General features: G+C 50.2%; 1 protein-coding gene across 1 annotated transcript; it reads left to right on the forward strand.

Annotated features, from left to right (window-relative positions):
* Positions 1-1,248: 1,248 nt before the first annotated feature.
* TAP1 (transporter 1, ATP binding cassette subfamily B member) lies at positions 1,249-17,313 on the forward strand. The gene is made up of 11 exons (XM_038742244.1): positions 1,249-1,838; positions 4,686-4,800; positions 7,409-7,539; positions 8,497-8,702; positions 10,662-10,859; positions 11,772-11,900; positions 12,899-13,087; positions 13,883-14,056; positions 14,308-14,467; positions 15,168-15,304; positions 17,020-17,313. Exons 1-11 carry the CDS (start codon positions 1,310-1,312, stop codon positions 17,248-17,250), a joined length of 2,199 nt encoding a protein of 732 aa, XP_038598172.1. The 5' UTR covers positions 1,249-1,309; the 3' UTR covers positions 17,251-17,313.
* Positions 17,314-23,060: the final 5,747 nt, after the last annotated feature.

Below are 23,060 nucleotides of genomic sequence, written 5' to 3' on the forward strand. Positions count from 1 at the left end.
GGCCCGGAGAAGTGAAGTGACTTACCCAAGGTCACACAGCTGACAATTCATAATGGCATTTGTTAAGCGCTTACTATGTGCAGAGCACTGTTCTAAGCGCTGGGGAGGTTACAAACTGATCAGGTTGTCCCACGGGGGGGCTCACAGTCTTCATCCCCATCTTACAGAGGAGGGAACTGACACCTTGTCACCTCCCCAGCGCTTAGTACAGTGCTTTGCACATAGTAAGCGCTTAATAAAATGCCATCAAAAAAAAAAAAGTGCCTTGCCCAGGGTCACCCATCAGAGGAGTGGCAGAGCCGGAGGACAAATCAATCAATCAATCGTATTGATTGAGCGCTTACTATGTGCAGAGCACTGTCCTAAGCGCTTGGGAAGTACAAATTGGCAACATATAGAGACAGTCCCTACCCAACAGTGGGCTCACAGTCTAAAAGGGGGAGACAGAGAACAAAACCAAACATACTAACAAAATAAAATAAATAGAATAGATATGTACAAGTAAAATAAATAAATAAATAAATAAATAAATAGAGACAAATCAATCAATCAATCGTATTTATTGAGCGCTTACTATGCGCAGAGCACTGTACTAAGCGCTTGGGAAGTACAAATTGGCAACACATATACGAGAAGCCCCTGGATTAACGGTGAGGAAGACGCCCTTTGGGGACGGGGCAGCGGGAGGAACCGGGCTGTTCCTGGGGGTCCCCGGTCCGGGGGGAGGAGGACCACACGCTCCTTGAGGGCAGGGCATCCTGGCGTAGACTATCCAGACTGTGAGCCCACTGTTGGGTAGGGACCGTCTCTATATGTTGCCAACTTGGACTTCCCAAGCGCTTAGTCCAGCGCTCTGCACACAGTGAGCGCCCAATAAATACGATTGATGATGATGATGTTGCCGACTTGTAGCTCCCAAGCGCTTAGTCCAGTGCTCTGCACCCAGTAGGGGCTCAGCAAAGACGACTGAATGAATGATCATAATGCACGTGCTCGGCCCCCGAATCAATCAATCGTATTTATTGAGCGCTTCCTGTGTGCAGAGCACCGGACTAAGCGCGCGTCATGTACTTCCCAAGCGCTTAGTACAGTGCTGTGCACCCGGTAAAACGATTGAATTTTGAGTGGAGGGGGGAGGCTTGCGGTGCCAGGCTTGAGAAGGGGAGGGGGGAAGGCAAAGAGGCGTCGTGGCTTTCACTTTCCCTTTCCTCTAAACCGTTCCTCTGTTGGGGTGAGGACACTGGGCCTGCTCTTCCTGCTCAACCGGCCTGCGGGTGGCTTGGACTCTCGGGCCTCCCATCCCCAACCCATGGCTGGCTGCCCCTCCGCCGCCTCCTGGAGGCCCTCCAGGCTGCCCCCCGTCTGGCTGTGGGTGCCCTTGCTGCTTCTGCTGGACTGGGCAGTCCTGCGCCCGGTGCTGCCCAGGCTCCTGGCCTGGTTGATGCCAACTGCAGGCCCACTGGGGCGGCTGTGGGGGGCCGGCCTGGCCCGCTGGGGCATCCTGGGGTTGGGGGCACGTTGGGCAGGCAGGGCCCAGGGATGGAGGGCATCCCTGGGACCCTTGGTGGCAGCCCTGACCCTGGCAGTGCCCGGGCTGGCCTCGCTCCAGGCCCTGGGTGCCCCCGAGAAGGCAGGACCCCTGCACTGGGGGAGCCGCCCTGACGCCTTCGCCCTTGGGTACCTGGCGGCCTTGGCCGCCTTCGCCCTGTGGCACCACCTGGGGAGGCTGGCCCTGCCCAGGGGGCACGGAGGGCGCCTGCGGAGACTTCTGAGCTGTCTGGGACCCGAGCTGAGCCGGTTCCCGCCCGTCCTCATCATCCTGGTGCTGTCCTGCCTCGGTGAGGGACCCTCGGGGGGCAGGGGAAGGGCTAGGGAATGTGGCCTGGATTTGGGGGCGTCAGGGATAATAATAAGAATGATGATGAGCATGGTTATTATTATTATTGCATCCCCCAGCGCTTAGAACAGTGCTTTGCACATAGTAAGCACTTAACAAATGCCATTATTATTATTCTTGTATCCCCCAGTGCTTAGAACAGTGCTTTGCACATAGTAAGCACTTAACAAATGCCATTATTATTATTCTTGTATCCCCCAGCGCTTAGAACAGTGCTTTGCACATAGTAAGCACTTAACAAATGCCATTATTATTATTCTTGTATCCCCCAGCGCTTAGAACAGTGCTTTGCACATAGTAAGCACTTAACAAATGCCATTATTATTATTATTGTATCCCCCAGCGCTTAGAACAGTGCTTTGCACATAGTAAGCACTTAACAAATGCCATTATTATTATTATTGTATCCCCCAGCGCTTAGAACAGTGCTTTGCACATAGTAAGCACTTAACAAATGCCATTATTATTATTATTGTATCCCCCAGCGCTTAGAACAGTGCTTTGCACATAGTAAGCACTTAACAAATGCCATTATTATTATTATTATTGTTATGATTATTATGAGGGAACTGAGGCGCAGAGAAGTGAGGTGACTTGCCCAAAGTCCCACAGCTGACAAGCGGCAGAGTCGGGATTTGAACCCATGACCTCTGACTCCAAATTCCGGGCTCTTTCCCGGGCTTCTCTAAGTATCTATCTGTATATATCTGTAATTTATTGTTTTATCTATTTGTCTTAATGTCTGTCTCCCCCGCTAGACCGTGAGCTCGTTGTTGGGTAGGGACCGTCTCTATATGTTGTCAACTTGTACTTCCCAAGCGCTTAGTACAGTGCTCTGCACACAGTAAGCGCTCAATAAATACGACTTAATGAATGACTCCCCACAGCACATATGTATCTATCTGTATATATCTGTAATTTATTGTTTTATCTATTTGTATTAATGTCTGCTCCCCCCCCCCAGATCGTGAGCTCGTTGTTGGGTAGGGACTGTCTCTATATGTTTCCAACTTGTACTTCCCAAGCGTTTAGTACAGTGCTCCACACACAGTAAGCACTCAATAAATACGACTGAATGAATGAATGAATACTATTATTATTATTTGTTAAGTGCTTACTATGTGACAAGCGCTGTTCTAAGCGCGGAGGTATCAGGTTGTCCCACAGTGGGGCTTACAGGCTTGATCCCCCTCTTACAAATGAGGTAATAATCGTAATAATGGTGTTTGTTAAGCGCTCACTATGTGCCAAGCACTGTTTGCACATAGTAAGCGCTAAACAAATACCATTATTATTATTTGTTAAGTGCTTACTATGTGCCAAGCGCTGTTCTAAGCTCAGAGGTATCAGGTTATCAGGTTGTCCCACAGTGGGGCTTACAGGCTTGATCCCCCTCTTACAAATGAGGTGATAATCGTAATAATGGTGTTTGTTAAGCGCTCACTATGTGCCAAGCACTGTTCTAAGCGCTGGGCAAAATACAAGGTGATCAGATTGTCCCACATGAGAGCTTACCTCCTCCAGGAGGCCATCCCAGACTGAGCCCCCTCCTTCCTCTCCCCCTCCTCATCCCCCCCACCTTACCTTCTTCCCCTCCCCACATTCATTCATTTATTCATTCAGTCATATTTATTGAGCACTTACTGTGTGCAGAGCACTGTACTAAGCGCTTGGCAAGTTGGCAACATATAGAGACAGGTGCTGTGGGGAGGGAAAGAAGGTAAGGTGGAGGGGATGGGGAGGGGGAGGGGAAGGGGAAGGAGGGGGCTAGCACCTGTATATATGTATATATGTTTGTACATATTTATTACTCTATTTTACTTGTACATGTTTATTCTACTTATTTTATTTTGTTAATATGTTTTGTTTTGTTGTATGTCTCCCCCTTCTAGACTGTGAGCCCATCTTACCTCCTTCCCTTCCCCACAGCACCTGTATATATGTATATATGTTTGTACATATTTTTTACGCTATTTATTTATTTATTTTATTTTATTTTATTATTTTATTATTTTATTTGTACATATCTATTCTATTTATTTTATTTTGTTAGTATGTTTGGTTTTGTTCTCTGTCTCCCCCTTCTAGACTGTGAGCCCACTGTTGGGTAGGGACTGTCTCTATATGTTGCCAATTTGTACTTCCCAAGCGCTTAGTACAGTGCTCTGCACATAGTAAGCGCTCAATAAATACGATTGATGATGATGATGATGAGCCCAATGTTGGGTAGGGACCGTCTCTATATGTTGCCAACTTGTACTTCCCAAGCGCTTAGTACAGTGCTCTGCACACAGTAAGTGCTCAATAAATACGATTGAATGGATGAATGAATGGGGCTCACAGTCTTCATCCCCGTTAGACAGATGAGGGAAGAGAGGCCCAGAGAAGTGAAGCGACTTGCCCAAAGTCAAACAGCTGACCAGTGACGGAGCCGGGATTAGAACCCACGACCTCTGACTCCCAAGCCTGGATTGGCTACACCACGGGATTCATTCATCATCAATCGTATTTATTGAGTGCTTACTGCGTGCAGAGCACTGTACTAAGCACTTGGGAAGTACAAATTGGCAACATATAGAGACAGTCCCTGCCCAACATTCATTCCTTCAGTCGTATTTATTGAGCGCTTACTGTGTGCAGAGCAGTGGACTGGAGAGAGGGTAGCGAACAGAGAGGACCTGGAGTCCCCTCGGGGAGGAGTTAGGGTCCCTGGCCCTGGCTGGATTTGGGGGCTTCCAGGGGGAGGAGGGAGGCCAGACGGGTGGTGACGGGGTCTCTACCCCTCCAGGGGAGATGGCCGTACCTTTCTTCACCGGCCGCCTGACCGACTGGATCCTGCAGGATGGCGCCGCTGCTGCCTTCTCCCGCAACATCGGACTCATGGCCTTCCTTACCTTGGCCAGGTGAGGGTCAGGGATGGAAGGGGGAAGTGGGTTGGGGACCCATTCATTCAATCGTATTCATTGAGTGCTGACTGTGTGCAGAGCACCGTACTAAGCGCTTGAGAGACGACAATGTGACAATAAACAGACCTTCCCTGCCCACAACGAGCTTACAGTCTAGAGGGGAAGATGGGCATTAATAGACATAAATAAATGACAGCTATGGACATAAGTGGTGTAGGCCTGGGAGGGGGGATCATCAATCAATCATCATCAATCGTATTTATTGAGCACTTACTGTGTGCAGAGCACTGTACTAAGCGCTTGGGAAGTACAAATTGGCAACATGTAGAGACAGTCCCTACCCAGCAGTGGGCTCACAGTCTAAAAGGGGATGAATAAAAGGAGCAAGTCAGAGTGACGCAGAAGGGAATAGTACAGTGCTTTGCACATAGTAAGCGCTTTATAAATGCCATTATTATTATTAAGGGAATGGGAGAAGAGGGAAAGGGGGGTTTAGTCAGGGAAGGCCTCTTGCAGGAAATGGGCCTTCAGAAAGGCTTTGAACAGGGTGAGAGTCATTGTCAGATAGGAGGAGGGAGGACGTGGGCGACGAGATAGACGAGATGGAGGCCCAGTGAAAAGATTGGCATTAGAGGAGCGAAGCGTGTGGCTTGGCTTGGAGTAGGAGAATAGCGAGGTGAGTTGGGAGGGGGCCAGGGGATTGAAGGCTTTAAAGCCATGGTGAGGAGTTTTTGTTTGATGCGGAGGCGGATGGGCAACCACTGAAGTGTCTTGAGGAGCGGGGTGACAAATCTGGAACGTTTTTGTACGGAAATGACCCGGGCACCAGAGTGAGGTATGAACTGGAGTGGGGAGAGACAGGAGGCAGGGAGGTCAGCAAGGAGGCTGAGGCAGTAATCAAAGGGGGATAGGATCAGTGATTGTATTAACTTGGCCAGGAGATACCTCGGAGTAGAGGCTGGAACTCACACTCCGCCTCCTCCCTCCAGACCCGTCCTCAATCAACACCATGCTGCTGTTTCCCTCCACATTATCCTCCCCCCCAACCTCAGTCCCTCCTACCAGCGTGGCCCGGTGGAAGGAGCACGGGCTTGGGAGTCAGAGGTCCTGTGTTCCAATCCCGACTCCATCACTTACCCTGCTATGTGACCCTAGCAAGTCACTTCACTTCTCCGTTCTTCACATCCCTTAACTGCAAAATGGGGATTCGATCCCTGTTCTCCCTCTTCCTTAGACTGTGAGCCCCATGTTCATTCACTTATTCAATCGTATTTATTAAGTGCTTACTGTGTGCAGAGCATTGTACTAAGTGCTTGGGAAGTACAATTTGGCCACCAATAGAGACAATCCCTACCCAACAACGGGCTCACAGTCTAGAAGGGGGGAGACAGACAACAAAACAAGTAGGCAGGCATCAATAGCATCACTATAAATAAATAGAATTATAGATATATACACATCATTAATAAAATAAATAGAATAATAAATATGTCCATATATACATAAGTGCTGTGGGGCTGCGGAGAGGGGGGTAGAGCAGAGGGAGGGAGTTGGGGAGATGGGAAGGGGAGGAGGAGCGTATTATTGCGGGACCTGATTATTGTGCACTCTACCCCCAGCATTTAGTACAGCCCTCGACACATAGTAAGCGCTTAATAAATGCCTATTATTATTGTTATCATTATTATTATTCTGGCTCCGCCACTTGCTTACTCTGTGACCTTGGCCAAGTCACTTAAATTCTCAATGCTGTGGTTTCTTCATTTGTAAAATGCAGTTTAAATCTCTCTTCCCCCCTTAGACTGTGAACCCCCAAAATTAATCAGTAGTATTTATTGAGCACTTTCTATGAGCAGAGACTGTACTAAGCACTTTTAAAATTATTATTATTAAATGTCGAGTCATTTCCGATTTATAGCTGCTCCATGGGTATATTTTCTCCAGAGCATCCTGTCCTCGGCCATAATCTGCAGCCTTTCTAACGGTTCTTCCGTTCTCGTTCTTATGGTCTCTGCCTGTCTAGCTGCCGGGCTGCCTCTTCCATGTTTTCCCTGAACTTTTCCGGGCATTAGTGTCTTCTCCAGAGAATCAGTCCTCCTAATGATGTGTCCCAAATATACTCATCTAAATCGAGTCATTTGGCCTTCCAAAGCCCACTTTGGTTTAATTGGCTCCGAAATCCATTTGTCTGTTTTTCGGGCAGTCCACGGTATTTGCAAAAACCTTTCTCCAACACCGCATTTCAAAGGAATCGATGTTCTTTCCGTCCTGTTTTTTCACCATCCAGCTTTCGGAGCCATACATTGTCACTGCAGACACCACAGAGTTGACAATTTGTATTTTTGTGGCAATTATTGCATCACTAAGCGTCTGGGAGAGTACAGTATAACAGAGTAGTTAGCCACACTCCCTGCCCACGAGGAGCTTATAGTCTAGAGGGGAAGACAGACGGGGACCGTGTCCGCCCTGATTTTCTTATTTTTACCCCGGCTCTCGGCACCTGATAAGTGCTCAACCGATGCCACAGATATTATTATAATATTATTATGATTCTGCCCCCACGTGTTGCCATCTCCCCTTACCGGCTCTTCCCTTGCCCCCCCAGTGCCGGGCTGGAGTTTTTGGGTGACGGGATCTATAACAGGACGATGGGCCACATGCACAGCCGCCTACAATCCCAGGTGTTCAGGGCTGTCCTGCGTCAGGAGATGGACTTCTTTCAGCAGAATCAAACAGGTCTGGGTCACCCTGGCACCACCGAGACCCCTCCTCATTGCTCCCTCGTCCCCTTCCTCGGCCTTCCACTGCGACCCACTCCCCTCCGCTAAACACCCCTTCCCCGAGAGAACAACTGACCCCGCGTAACCTCGGGGACACTCTTGTATCCAAGAATCTCTCACCCCTGTACCTCCTGCATACACCCCCGCCATGTGCTCCGAATAATAATGATGGTATTTGTTAAGCACTTACTATGTGCCAAGCGCTGTTCTAAGCGCTGGAGTAGATACAAGGTCATCAGATTGTCCCATGTGGGGCTCACGGTCCCATTTTACAGATGAGGCCACCGAGGCCCAGAGAAGTGAAGCGGCTTGCCAAAGGTCACCCAGTAGACAAGTGAAACAACGTGGGTTAGTGGAAAGAGCATGGGCTTGACAACCAGAGGTCGTGGATTCTAATCCTGGCTCTGCCACTTATCAGATGTGTGACTTTGGGCAAGTCGCTTCGCTTCTCGACGCCTCAGTTCCCTCATCTGTCAAATGGGGATTAAGACTGTGAGCCCCATGTGGGACCACCTGATTACCTCGTATTTACCCCAGTACTTAGAACAGTGCTTGGCACATAGTAAGCGCTTAACAAATACCATCATCGTTATTATTATTACCGTTAAGTGGTGGAGCCGGGATTAGAACCCACATCCTCTGACCTCCAAGCCTGGGCTCTTTCCACTAAACCACGCCGATGATGATGATGGTATTTGTTAAGCGCTTTACTCTGTGCCAAGCACTGTTCTAAGCACTGGGGAAGATACAAGGTAATCAGGTTGTCCCACGTGGGGCTCACAGTCTTCATCCCCATTTTGTACCCACCCAGCTGCGTGCCCCGGATCCACCCCCTCCATGCGCCCCTTTCTCCACCCCCCGCTAAGCGCTCCCACAGGCACAGGCAGACCCCCCTCCCCTCTTCCCCACTCAGGTGCCATCACATCACGGGTGACAGAGGACACGGCCGTGCTGAGCGAGTCCCTGAGCGAGAAGTTGAACCTGCTGCTGTGGTATCTGGTCCGGGGCCTGTACCTCCTGGGGCTCATGTTGTGGGCTTCTTCCCGCCTCACCCTGCTCACGCTGCTGGCACTGCCCCTGCTCCTCGTCCTGCCCAAGCTCCTGGCCAAGTGGCAACAGGTACAGCCTGGGATGACCCCCCCTTCTCCGGACACTCCAGGAACACTAATAATCATCATCAATCGTATTTATTGAGCGCTTACTGTGTGTAGAGCACTGTACTAAGCGCTTGGGAAGTACAAGTTGGCAACATATAGAGACAGTCCCTACCCAACAGTGGGCTCGCAGTCTGAAAGGGGAAGACAGAGAACAAAACCAAACATACTAACAAAATAAAAAAAAATAATAATAATAATGGTGGTATTTGTTAAGCACTTACTATGTGCCAGGCACTGTTTTATGAGCTGGGGTGGATACAAAGGGTAAAATGGGGATTAAGACTGTGAGTCCCACATGGGATAACCTGATTACCGTGTATCTACCTCAGTGCTTAGAGCAGTGCTTGCCACATAAATCATCAATCGTATTTATTGAGCGCTTACTATGTGCAGAGCACTGTACTAAGCGCTTGGGAAGTACAAATTGGCAACATATAGAGACAGTCCCTACCCAACAGTGGGCTCACAGTCTAAAAGAATCTATAAATAATCATAAATACCATAATTATTATTATAATTATAACTCCCCCCCCCCTTTCAGAGTGCATGCTCCTCTGGGACCCTCTCCCCATACCATCCCTCAGAGAAATTCCCCCTGGGGACCCTCACTCATGTGGGCCCTCCCCCATAAGTCCCCCCAGGGACTCCCAAGCGCTTAGTACAGAGCTCTAAGCCCACTAAGCGCTTAATACAAACTGATAGTACTAATGACTCCCCCGACTCTATCCCTTCCCCAAGATCCTCACTGGAGCCCTCCCCTGAGGAAACACCCTCCAAGCAACCCTCCTCCCCATTTTTTTATGGTATTAAATTCAATTCACTGAGTCGTATTTATTGAGCGCTTCCTGTGTGCAGAGCATGGTATTAAGCGCTTGGGAGAGCACAATAGAACAATAAACAGACACGTTCCCTGCCCACAATGAGCTTACAGTCTAGAGGACGAGTTTACAGTTTAGAGACTCCCCTACCTCTTGGAGTCCACTGAGGCATCCCCCGCCCCAAACCCCAGGTCCTCCCTTAAAGCCACAAACTAATAATAATAATAACTACTATTATTGTAATAACTGTGGCATTTGTTAAGCGCTTACTATGTGGCAGGCACTGTGCTAGGCGCTGGGGTAGACACAAGTTAATCAGGTTGGACACGGTCCCTGTCCCACATGGGATTAACAGTCTTAATCCCCATTTTACAGATGAGGAAACTGAGGCACAGAGAAGCGAAGGGACTTGCCCAGGGTCACACAGCAGGCAAGCGGCGGAGTGGGATTAGAACCCAGGTCTTTCTGACTGGCAGGCTCGTTGTGCTCTATCCATTAGGTCACGCTGCTTCCTCTTAGAACCCCTCCCCACTCAGAACGCTTCCCCAACCTTCCCCGGACATTCCCTTGGAATTCTGCCACAAGATGTCTTCCTGTTGGCCCTTCCCTGGGATTCTCCCTAGGGGATCCCCCTGCCCCTGGGCTCTCCCCCCAAGAGAATCCCCCCAGAACACCCCCACCACAGAATCAATCAATCGTATTTATTGAGCGCTTACTATGTGCAGAGCACTGTACTAAGCACGGAATGCGAGAAGCAACGCGGCCTAGTGGAAAGAGCACGGGCTTGGGAGTAAGAGGACCTGGGTTCTAATCCCGGCCCCGCTGTTTGTCTGCTGTGTGGCCTTAGGCAAGTCACTTCACTTCTCTGGACCTCAGTTCCCTTATCTAGACAATGGGGATGAAGACTGTTAGGTGTGTATCCAACCTGATTTGCTTGTGTCCACCCCAGCGTGGCACCTAGTAAGCGCTTACCAAATACCGCAGTTATTGTTATTATCCCGGCACTATGCTCCGAGTGGGTGGGGGTTGTTGGTGGTCCCCACCTTTAGATCCCAAGCTCCCTCCCCACAAGGCCTCCTGACCCCCCGTCCCCTGGTCCCCAGGGCCTGGCGGCACAGGTGCAGGCATCGCTGGCCGAGTCGAGCCGGGTGGCGGTGGAGGCACTGTCTGCCATGGCCACCGTGCGCGGCTTTGCCAACGAGGAGGGCGAAGCCCGCAGGTACGAGAAGCGGCTACAGGAAACGAGGCGACTCAACCGGATAGAAGCAGGAGCCTACGCCGTCTCCATGTGGACAAGCAGCGTGAGTAGCGGGAGAAGCGGCGTGGCCCAGCGGTTAGCGCCCAGGCCCGGGAGTCGGAAGGACCTGGGTTCTAATCCTGGCTCTGCCACATGTCTGCTGGGTGGCCTTGGGCGAGTCACTTCGCTTCTCCGGACCTCAGTTACCTCGTCTGTGAAATGGGGATTATGGGTGGGAGCCCCACGTGGGACGGGGTCTGTGCCAGACCTGATTAACTTGGATCTGTGCCGGCGCTTAGAACAGTGGTTGCCGCACAGAGAGCGCTGAACAAGTTCATCCATTCATTCAGTCGTATTTACTGAGTGCTCCCCTTGTGCAGAGCACTGTACTAAGCGCTTGGGAGAGGTCAATACAACAATAGTCTCATTCCCTGCCCACATCATCATCATCATCATCAATCGTATTTATTGAGCGCTTACTGTGTGCAGAGCACTGTACTAAGCGCTTGGGAGAGGTCAATACAACAATAAACAGTCTCATTCCCTGCCCACAGCGAGTTTACAGCTAGTTTACAAGTACCATAATTATTATTATTATTATCCGAGACCCCCGACCTTCCCCACTCCCCAGATCACCCGCCCACCCCCCAATCCTGAGACCACCCAGAACCCCCGACCCGCCACTCCAACTTCTTACCCTCTTGAAACAGCGTGGCTCAGTGGTAAGAGCCCGGGCTTGGGAGTCAGAGGACGTGGGTTCTAATTCCGGCTCCGTCACTTGTCTGCCGCAAGTGGGCCAGCCACTTCACTTTTCTTGCCTCATCTGTAAAATGGGGATGAAGACTGTGAGCCTCACGTGGGACAACCTGATGATCTTGTGTCTACCCCAGCGCTTAGAACAGTGCTCGGCACATAGTAAGTGTTTAACAAATGCCGTCATTATAATTATTATTATTATGCCTCCGCCCCCCTGCAGCTGTCGGGGCTTCTGCTGAAGGTGGGGATCCTGTTTGTGGGGGGACGACTCGTGATGAGCAGCTCCGTGAGCAGCGGGGATCTCGTCACCTTCGTCCTCTACGAGATCCAGTTCACCACGGCCGTGGAGGTAAGTAAAGTCCAGAACCCCCTCCCCTTCCTCCTTCCCCTCCCTGCCAACACCCCCTCCATGCCCCTAATCGGTTTTCTCCCCCTCCTCCTTCGTCCCCTCCCCAAGCCCTCCGCCTGCACTCTTTCCCCTCTGTGCAGACATAATAGTAATAATAATAGTATTTGTTAAGCGCTTACTGTGTCCCGAGCACTGTTCTAAGCTCTGGGATGGATACAAGGTGATCAGGTTGTCCCATGTGGGGCTCACAGTCTTCATCCCCATTTTACAGATGAGGCACAGAGAAGTGACTTGCTCAAAGTCATACAGCTGACATGTTTGTGGCATGTGGCGTGAACTTTGTGTGTCATGTGCAGACAGGATATAGAGAAGCAGCTCGGCCTAGTCGATAGAGTTTGGACCTGGGAGTCGGAAGAACCTGCGTTCTAATCCTGGGCTCCTCCCCTTCGTCTCCTGTGCGACCTTGGACAAGTCACTCCACTTCCCTGTGCCTCAGTTACCTCATCTGTAAAATGGGGATTGAGACTGTGAGCCCCTCAAGGGACAGGGATTATGTCCAACCCGATTTGCTTGTATCCACCCCGGTGCTTAGTACAGTGCCTGGCCCATAGTAAGCACTTAACAAATACCATTATTATTAGTATTAAGCCAGTTCTTAACTCAAGCTTAACTTCTCTGTGCCTCAGTTAATTCACCTATAAAATGGGGATTAAAACTGTGAGCCTCACTTGGGACAACCTGAGCACCTTGTATCTACTCCGGTGCTTAGAACAGTTCTCGGTAAATAGTAAGTGCTTAACAAATACCATAATTATCATTATTATTATTATAGATTAATTCGTATCTACCCCAGTGCTTAGAACAGTGCTTGGTGTGTAGTAAGTGCTTCATGAGTACCGTAATTATTGTAAATTATTAACCCATGCACAGATATGTTTGTAGCACGTAGCCCGGTGGCCTGGCCGGGGGTCTTCTCATGCATTCCGTCCCTGGCCCAGGTGCTGCTGTCCACATTCCCCAGCATCCAGAAGGCGGTGGGCTCGTCGGAGAAGATCTTTGAGTACATGGACAGGACGCCCCGCTGTCCACCCAGTGGCACCTTGGCCCCCGCCACCCTGAAAGGACTTGTGAAGTTCCAGGACGTCTCCTTCGCTTACCCCAGCCGGCCTGACACCCCCATACTGCAGGTACCGCAAGCCCCCACCCCCTCCGCGTTCGCAGCCTTCTCCGGGGAAACCTCCAGATCATTCATTCACACATTCATCCAGTCGTATTTATTGAGCGTTTACCGTGTGTAGAGCCCTGTACTAAGCGCTCGGGAGAGTCCAATAGAACCTTAAACAGACACATTCCCTGCCCACGATGAGCTTGCAGTCCAGAGGGGGCGAGAGACATTAATATAAATAAATCAGTGACCGACATGGACATAGGTGGTGTGGGGCTGGAAGGGGGGGATGAATAAAGCAGAAGCAGCGTGGCTTAGTGGATAGAGCATGGACCTGGAAGTGAGAAGGACCTGCAGCCACTTGTCCGCTGTGTGACCTTGGGCAAGTCGCCGCACTTCTTTGTGCCTCGGTTCCCTTGTCTGTACAACGGCGATTAGGACTGTGTCCAGCTTGATTAACTTGTACTCATTCATTCAATTGTATTTATTGAGCGCTTACTTAGAACAGTGCCTGGCACATAGTAAGCGCTTAACAAACACCACAGTTATTATTTTTATTATTATTACTCTCCCCACAACCTTTCTCCCTCTCTGCAGGCCCTCCTCCCTCTGCCCCCCATCTTGAGATGCGAGGCTGGGGTGAAAGGGGGGTTACTGCCACTGTCTCTCTATCCTTTCTGACTCTCTCCCTCCTTGAGTTAGGGGAGGTCTCAGATGCCGTGTATGAAGCAGGGGGTGGGTAAGGGCTACGTCTCCCCCGCATCTCTCTGTCTCTGTCCATGCGCTGACCGTCAGCGGTGTCCGCTCCCCTCCGCAGGGCGTGACCTTCACCCTGCGACCCGGGGAGGTGACGGCCCTGGTGGGGCCCAACGGCGCGGGGAAGAGCACGGTGGCCGCCCTGCTACAAGGCCTCTACCAGCCCACCGCTGGATGCCTGCTCCTCGACGGTCAGCCCCTGGACTGCTACCAGCACCGCTACCTGCACGCCCAGGTCAGGCGGCCGCCACCGAGTGATGGTTTGTGTCGGTGGGAGGGCGGGGGGCACCGTTACTGGATACCCAGGTGAGGCACGAGGGGGATACAGTGCCTGGCACCTAGTAAGTGCTGAACAAATACCATAATTATTATTATGAATTATTATCAGCCCCCCATCCCCCAGGGAGTGGTCCTGCCCTCACCTCCCTACCCCCTGCCCCGGGAGGGTGGTCCTGTGCCCACCTGCCCATCTCCCCATCCCCCCAGGTAGCGGCGGTGGGCCAGGAGCCGCAGCTGTTTGGACGGAGCTTGCACGAGAACATCGCCTATGGGCTGGGCCCCCAGGGCCGGGACAAGGTCACCGCTGCAGCCTGCCTGGCCGGAGCCCACGACTTCATCTCCGGCCTGGCCCAGGGCTACGACACAGGTACACCCTCCCCTCCCTTCCTCCCAGGACACTGGGCCAACTTGTACTTCCCAAGCGCTTAGTACAGTGCTCTGCACACAGTAAGCGCTCAATAAATACGACTGACTGACTGACTGGGCCACTCGTTCATTCAGTCAGTCGTATTTATTGAGCGCTTCCCTAAGAATGGCTTAGGGGCTAGAGCACAGGCCTGGGAGCCAGAAGAACCAAGGTTCTAATCCCAGCTCCGCCACATGTCTGCTGGGTGACCTTGGACAAGTCACGTCACTTCTCAGTGCCTCAGTTCCCTCATCTGTAAAATGGGGATGAAGACTGTGAGTCCCCCAATGGGACAGGGAGTGTGCCCAACCTGTTTACCTTGTATCTACCCCAGTGCTTAGAACAGTGCTTGACAAATAGTAAGAGCTTAACAAGTACCATAATAATTATTATTATATGTGTCAGTTCATGGTTGTGTATGTCTCTACGTGACTGAATTTGTCTGTATTCTTGTGGGCCTGTTTGTATCTGTGACTGTATTGATCTTTGTGTTTTGCATGTGTGGAGGGGTACGTGTGTATATTCTGTGTATATATAAATGAGTGTGTGTGTGTGCACAGGTACACATGTATATTCTGTGTATATGTGTAGGTGTATATGTATATATAGGTGTGTGTGTGTGTGAGCGATCCCCTCATGCTCTCATTCCATACCCCTGCAGATGTGGGCGAGTCCGGAGGAAAACTGTCTGGGGGTCAGAGGCAGATGGTGGCCCTGGCCCGGGCCCTGATCCGAGAACCCCGGGTCCTCATCCTGGATGATGCCACCAGTGCCCTGGACACCAAGAGCCAGAAACAGGTCAGACCCCACACCCCACCACCCCCGACCCCCCAAACTAACACCCTGAACACCAACACCGAGCCAGGGATTCATTCATTCAGTCAGTCAGTTGTGTTTACTGGGCGCTTACTTTGTGCAGAGCTCACACCCCTTCCCCCACATTACCCCTGCCCCTCTAAACCCCTAAATCATCATTCATTCGAACATATTTATCGAGCGCTTTCTGTGTGCAAACACTATACTAAGCATTTGAGAGAGGACAATACAGCAATAAACAGAGTCCCTGCCCGTAACAAGATAATCATCCTGGGCATTATCAGTCGGTCATGGGTTGGGAAGTAGCATGGCATAGTGGCTAGAGCCCAGGCTTGGGAGTCAGAAGGTCATGGGTCCTAATGCCGGCTCTTCCACTTGTCTGCAGCGTGACCTTGGGCAAGTCACTTCCCTTCTCTGGACCTCAGTTACCTCATCTGTAAAATGGAGATGAAGACTGGGGGGCCCATGAGGGACAGGGACTGTGTCCAGCCCGATTTGCTTGTATCCATCCCAGTGTTTAGTATAGTGCCTGGCATATAGTAAGCGCTTAACAAATCCCGTCATTATTACTGTTATTACCCCTACTCCCCTAAACCCTCAAATCATCATCTTGGACACTGTCAACCAGCCACGGGTCACAAACCCTTTCCCCACATTACCCCCAGCCCCCCTAAACCCCATAATCATCACCCTGTGAGCCAGCCATTGCTTCCCCCACTATCCCCACTCACCCAAACTTTCAGATCTTCACCGTAGACACGGATAACCAGTTACAGGCCGGACCCTACTCCTCTGCTTCCTCCCCCCACCCCCAACCCCTCAAACCAGCGCACTGGACACAGACAGCCAGCTACGGGTCAGACCCCCCCCCACCTTTCCCATCACCCCAACCCTTCCCGTGACTGGTCCCTGATTCTTAGCCCATGCTTCACCACAGATTTCTCTCCTGATTTCTTTCTGCCGTCCAAATCTGGTTCTTGGTCAGGTCTGCAGACAGTTGGGGAGTGGCCAGCCCACCCTGGCTATCTTTCCAGGGCTTGGCTACATTCCCAGATTTAGATGTCAGACCTCCTCCAAACAAACATTCCACCCGCTATCTCATAGATTCCCCCATTACTTCTTCCTGCCCCACCCTCCAAATTTACTTCAGTCAGTTACAGGAGAAAACCCCACATTCCCACCCCGAGCCAGTAACCCCAATCCCAAATTTCCCTGGGATATAATCTCCCATAATCCTCCTTCCTTTCTCCATTCCCCTTAATCCTCCTCCACTCCAACTCCTATTATCCTCATTTTGCATCCCAAGTCCCACGATCCTCCCTCCTCCATTCCTAGAATCCTCCTTCCCCCAACTCCCATAACCCTTCTGCTCCTCCTCTAATTCCCCAAATCCTTCTTCCTCCAGCCTCAGTCCCCATGATCCTTCTTCTCCATAACCCTCCTTCCACCAGCCCCAATTCCCAGAATCTCCCTTTCTCACCTCAGCTCCCGAAACCCTCCCTCCCCACTCCAACTCCCGTAATCCTCCTCTCTCACCTCTGTCCCATAATAATCCTTCTTCCCGCCCAACTCCCAAGGGGGTCACCACGGGGGTCAGGCGATGAACAGGGGGGTCTTGCCTCAAAGATCCCCGCTTGAGGGAGGGTGTCAGGTTTAGAGTCAGTGCCTGGACAAGCGGTCTTCCTTGTCTCCCACAGGTTGAGCGACTCCTCTATGATCATGGGGAGCGGACGAGTCGGACGGTCCTGCTCATCACTCAACGCCTCAGCTTGGCAGAGCGGGCCGCCCAGATCCTCGTCCTGGAGGAGGGGGTCTTGCGGGAGGTGGGCACGCACGAGGAGCTCATGGCGTGTGGAGGCCGCTACCGGGACATGGTGGAAGCCCAGTGGGCCTCAGTGGAGCCAGAGGATGAGGCTCCTCAGAAGTGAAGCAGCATGGCTTAGTGGATAACATCAGGCCTGGGAATCAGAAGACCCGGGTTCTAATTCCAGCTCGACCAATGCATGCTGTGTGATCTTGGATAAGTCACTGAATAATAAGAATTGTGGTATTTGTTAAGCACTGCTCTAAACGCTGGGGTAGATCCAAGTTAATCAGGTTGGACACAGTCCCTGTCCCACATAATCATAATAATGATGACATTTATTAAGTGCTTACTACGTGCAAAGCATTATTCTATACACTGGGGAGGTTACAAGGTGATCAGGATGTCCCACGGGGGGCTCACAGTCTTAAACCCCATTTTACAGATGGGGTAACTGAGGCACAGATAAGTTAAGTGACTTGCCCAAAGTCTGACAATTGGTGGAGCCGGGGTTTGAACCTATGACCTCTGACTCCAAAGCCCAGGCTCTTTCCACTGAGCCACACTGCTTCTCTGGGGCTCACACTCCTAATCCTCATTTTACAGATGAGATGACCGAGGCCCAGAGAAGGGAAGTGACTTGCCCAAGGTCATTCAATCATTCAGTCATATTTACTGAGAGCCTACTATGTACAGAGCACTGTACTAAGTGCTTGGGAGAGTACGCCAGAATGTGTCAGGGCCGTGATTAGAACCCACATCCTCAGGCCCGTGCTCTTTCCAGTAGGCCAAGCTGCTTCTCACTCGACTTCTCTGTGCCCTCCACTGTAAAATGGGGATTCAATCCCTGTTGCTTCTCCTACCCCAGGTGGGACAGGAATTTTGTGCAGCCTATCTAATTTATACCTATCCCAGTGCTTAGAACAGTGTGACACATAGTGAGCACTTAAATAGCGCTTAGTACAGTGCTCTGCACACAGTAAGCGCTCAATAAATACGATTGATTGATTGATTGATTAAATATCATACCAAAAATTATCACCCCACTTCTGGTAAGGACCCAGATGAGAACTGGGCCCCTTGGCCCAAACAGAAACCTTGTGTGTCAGTAAGAGCACGCGGGAGAGGGGCCAGGCCTCTTCGAGATCTCTCTCTCTCCTACACAGTGAACGCTCAATAAATACGACTGAATGAATGAATGGGGGAGCTTATACCATCCGCCACCCAAGGAATGGATTTTTACAGTTCTCTTTGATTAATTTGATTTCTACTCCCCGAAGCTTATTTTTTCTCTCTTAATTAGGGTCAAGCCTGGATAAACCGCAGAATTTATTTATTTATTTATTTATTTTTTAATCTGGTTAAATTTTTCTGAACATCTTTCCCTGGCCAGAAATCAATTTGCAGTCCATCCTTGGGCTCTGGTTGTTTAAATCCCGAGAGCTCAGGCACGGGATAACTTGTCATCCATTCCTTCATTCAGTTGTATTTATTGAGCACCTCCTGTGTGCAGTGCACTGTACTAAGCGCTTGGGAGAGGACGATATAACAATAAACTGATACGTTCCCCACCCACAGCGAGCTTACAGTCTAGAGGAGGAGACTGACATTAATAGAAATAATTGTCAGTATCTCTGGACTGTAAGCTCTTTATGGGTAGGGAGTGTGCCTGCTAATTCTGTTGTATTGGACTCTCCGAAGCGCTTAGTACAGTGCTCTGTACATAGTAAGTGCTTAATAAATACCATGGATTGATTGATTGATTGATCCATGGCCCTGGCTCTAGCCTGTCATGATGCTCTATCCTTCCTTGATGCCCCTAAACTCCGCCTCTCACGGCCCCTTAGTCGAGGTTAGGGGATATGTAGACGTGTCCCCGAAGCAGCATGGCCTAGCGGCTAGCGCACAGGCCTGGGAGTGAGAAGGACCTGGGTTCTAATCCCCGCTCTGCCACTTGTCTGCTGTGTGACCTTGGGCAAGTCACTTCACTATTCCTCAGTTACCTCATCTGTAAAATGGGGGTTAAGACCGTGAGCCCCACGTGGGACGGGGGCTGTATCCAACCCGACTTGCTCGTATCCACCCCAGTACTTAGTACAGTGCCTGGCGTGTGGTAAACGCTTAACAAATACCACAATTACTATTATTATTATTATTGGTTTTGTTATTATTAAGAAGACACCGCTGAGTGTGATGTGCTAAAAATCCCGGATTGTCCATCGCTAATTATCGCCGCCTGAAGAAAGGGGAAACCGAGGCGAGACCCCTCAGGCTGACCCTCGCCCCAACAAGATGATCAACACTGGGCCCTGCCAAATCCTCCTCCCCTCTGGGGATCAGTACCGAACAGTGTCCCCCGCCTCTGCTCCTGGTGCAGGTTCTTGGCGCTTTCTGAGTGTGAGATAAACTTTCTGTTTTTAACTGAGGTTTCCGGGGTGTTTCTTCCTTAAATGCCTCTGCCCACAAAATATAGTTCAGAACAGAACTTCACCAGGGTCTCCCCACCCCTCGTCCACAGCTCCCTTCCCAGACATGAGACAGAGTGGGCCTGTTGCTGCTTCCATAAATAGGGGAAATCCAGTGCTGGAAATAAGCAGGGTACAGTGCTCTGCACACAGTAAGCGCTCAATAAATACGATTGAGTGAATGAATGAAAAGCAGGGAGAGGTGGGGGGCTGTCGTTTAGTTGGGATTTCCTGATCCTGGGGGGAAAGGGGAGATTTGTGGGTTGGGAGGAGCAGAGAATAGAGGGAGGATTTGAGGGTCGGTTTAGGGAGGAAAGAGAGCTGCAAATGATAATACTACTACTAGAAATAATAGCTTTAAGCGCTTACTATGTACCAAGCACTGTGCTAAGCGCTGGGGTGGATCATCATCAGTGCTGAAGTGGACCCAAAGAATAATAATAATAATAATAATGGCATTTATTAAGCGCTTACTATGTGCAAAGCACTGTTCTAAGCGCTGGGGAACTTACAAGGTGACCAGGTTGTCCCACGTGGGGCTCACCGTCTTAGTCCCCATTTTACAGAGAAGGTAACTGAGGCCCAGAGAAGTGAAGTGACTTGCCCAAAGTCACACAGCTGACAAGGGGCAGAGCCGGGATTTGAACCGATGACCTCTGACTTCAAAGCCCGGGCTCTTTCCGCTGAGCCACGCTGCTTCCCAACTTCCCAAGCGCTTAGTACAGTGCTCTGCCCACAATAAGCGCTCCATAAATACGACGGAATGAATGAATGAATGAATGAAGCACTGTTCTAAGCGCTGGGGGGTTACAAGGTGATCAGGTTGCCCCACGCCGGGCTCACAGTCTTCATCCCCATTTTACGGTTGGAACTGAGGCCCAGAGAACTGAAGTGAGAACTGAAGAAAAGAAGCAGCATGGCCTAGCAGATAGAGCCCGGGCCTGGGAATCAGAAAGACATGAGTTCTAATCCCGGCTCTGCCGCGCGTCTGCTGGGTGACCTTGGGCAGGTCACTTTCATTCATGCAATCGTATTTATTGAGCGCTTACTGTTGCAGAGCATTGGAAAGTATAATACAGCAATAGAGAGGGACAATCCCTGCCCACAATGGGCTTACTTCAGTCCCTGCATCTGTAAATCGGGGATTGGGACTGTGATCCCCACATGGGATGGGGCCTGCTTCCAACCCGGTTTGCTGGCATCCACCCCAGCGCTTAGTACAGTGCCTGACACATAGTAAGCGCTTAACAAATGCCACAAGTATTTGCATACAGCTCGGGGCCCTGGAGAGGAGGTGTCCTGGGAGAAAGGGCAAAGTCCCCAACCCACAAAGGAGAAAGAGAAGTCACAGACACGGCCCGGAGGAAGCATCATCGGTTGCTAGGTAGATAAGCCTCGCCCAGGTTGAGAGAAGGATTGGCCCTCAATCTTTTCTGCCTGAGAAGGCAAGGGTGTACCCTTTTATTAATAATAATAATAATAATAATAATAATAATGGCATTTATTAAGCGTTTACTATGTGCAAAGTACTGTTCTAAGCGCTGGAGAGGTTACAAGGTGATCAGGTTGTCCCACGGGGGGCTCACAGTCTTCATCCCCATTTTACAGATGAGGCCCAGAGAAGTGAAGTGACTTGCCCACTTTCATTCACTCAATCATATGTACTGAGCGCTTACTGTGTGCAGAGCACTGTACTAAGCACTTGGGAGGGCCCAGCTTAGGAGAAGCAGCGTGGCGTAATGGCTAGAGCTCGGGCCTGGGAGTTAGAAGGTCATGGGTTCTAATCTCGGCTCCATCACTTGCCTGCTGTGTGACCTTAGCCAAGTCACTTCACTTCTCTGGGCCTCAATGACCTCATCTGGAAAATGGGGATTGAGATTGGGAGCCCCACGTGGGACAGGGACTGTGTCCAACCCGATTTGCTTGTATCCAGCCCAGTGCTTAGTACATTCATTCAATCGTGTTCACTGAGCGCTTACTGTGTGCAGAGCACTGTATTAAGCTCTTGGAAAGTACAATTCAGCAAAGTCAGCAAATAGTACAGTGCCTGGCACATAGTAAGTGCTTTACAAGTATTATTATTATTATTATTATTATTACCCCATCTGGAAAATGGAGATTGAGACTGGGAGCCCCACGTGGAACAGGGACCGTGTCCAACCCAATTTGCTTGTCTCCACCCCAGCACTTAGTACAGTGCCTGGCACCCAATAAGCGCTTAACAAATAGCCCAATTATTATTATTGTTGTTGTGTGGATCCATCCCAGCGCTTAGTATAGTGCCTGGCACCTTGTAAACGCTTAACAAATACCATAATTATTATTGTGTGCCTCCAACCCAGCGCTTAGTACAGCGCTTGGCACACAATAAGGGCTTAACAAATACCACAATTATTATTGTGTGCATCCATCCCAGCGCTTAGTACAGTGCCTGGCGCCCAGTAAGTGCTTAACAAATATCACAATTATTATTGTGTGCATCCATCCCAGCGCTTAGTACAGTGCCTGGCGCCCAGTAAGTGCTTAACAAATATCACAATTATTATTGTGTGCATCCATCCCAGCGCTTAGTACAGTGCCTGGCACCCAGTAAGCGCTTAACAAATATCACAATTGTTATTGTGTGCATCCATCCCAGCGCTTAGTATAGTGCCTAGCACCTTGTAAACGCTTAACAAAAACCATAATTATTATTGTGTGCCTCCAACCCAGCGCTTAGTACAGCGCTTGGCACCCAATAAGGGCTTAACAAATACCACAATTATTATTGTGTGCATCCATCCCAGCGCTTAGTACAGTGCCTGGCGCCCAGTAAGTGCTTAACAAATATCACAATTATTATTGTGTGCATCCATCCCAGCGCTTAGTACAGTGCCTGGCGCCCAATAAGTGCTTAACAAATATCACAATTATTATTGTGTGCATCCATCCCAGCGCTTAGTACAGTGCCTGGCGCCCAGTAAGCGCTTAACAAATATCACAATTGTTATTGTGTGCATCCATCCCAGCGCTTAGTACAGTTCCTGGTAGCCAGTTAGTGCTTCAGAAATAGCCGAGTTCATTCATTCATTCATTCATTCATTCATTCATTCAATCGTTTTTACTGAGCACTTACTGTGTGCAGAGCACTGTACTAAGCGCTTGGGAAGTCCAAGTCGGCAACATATAGAGACGGTCCCTACCCAACAAAGGGCTCACAGTCTAGAAGGGGGAGACAGACAACAGAACAAAACATTTAGCCAGGTGTCAAAACCGTTAGAATAAATAGGATTATAGCTACATGCACATCCTTAATCCTTAGAGAAGCATCCTTAATGCACATCCTTAGAGAAGCAGTGTGGCTCAGTGGAAAGAGCCCGGGCTTTGGAGTCAGAGGACATGGGTTCAAATCCCGCCTCCGCCACTTGTCAGCTGGGTGACTTTGGACAAGTCACTTCACTTCTCTGTACCTCCATTACCTCATCTGTAA

This window comes from Tachyglossus aculeatus, unplaced genomic scaffold, assembly GCF_015852505.1.
Source record: "Tachyglossus aculeatus isolate mTacAcu1 unplaced genomic scaffold, mTacAcu1.pri scaffold_101_arrow_ctg1, whole genome shotgun sequence".
Lineage (NCBI taxonomy): Eukaryota > Metazoa > Chordata > Mammalia > Monotremata > Tachyglossidae > Tachyglossus > Tachyglossus aculeatus.

What these genes read in the sequence shown, in the direction of transcription:
- TAP1 (XM_038742244.1), top strand. Translation starts at nt 1,310, where the DNA reads ATGGCTGGCTGCCCCTCCGCCGCCTCCTGGAGGCCCTCCAGGCTGCCC. An exon ending in TCCTGGCCAAGTGGCAACAG is followed by an intron (nt 8,703 to 10,661) that starts GTACAGCCTGGG and finishes CCTGGTCCCCAG; the next exon opens with GGCCTGGCGGCACAGGTGCA. An exon ending in TCTCCATGTGGACAAGCAGC is followed by an intron (nt 10,860 to 11,771) that starts GTGAGTAGCGGG and finishes GCCCCCCTGCAG; the next exon opens with CTGTCGGGGCTTCTGCTGAA.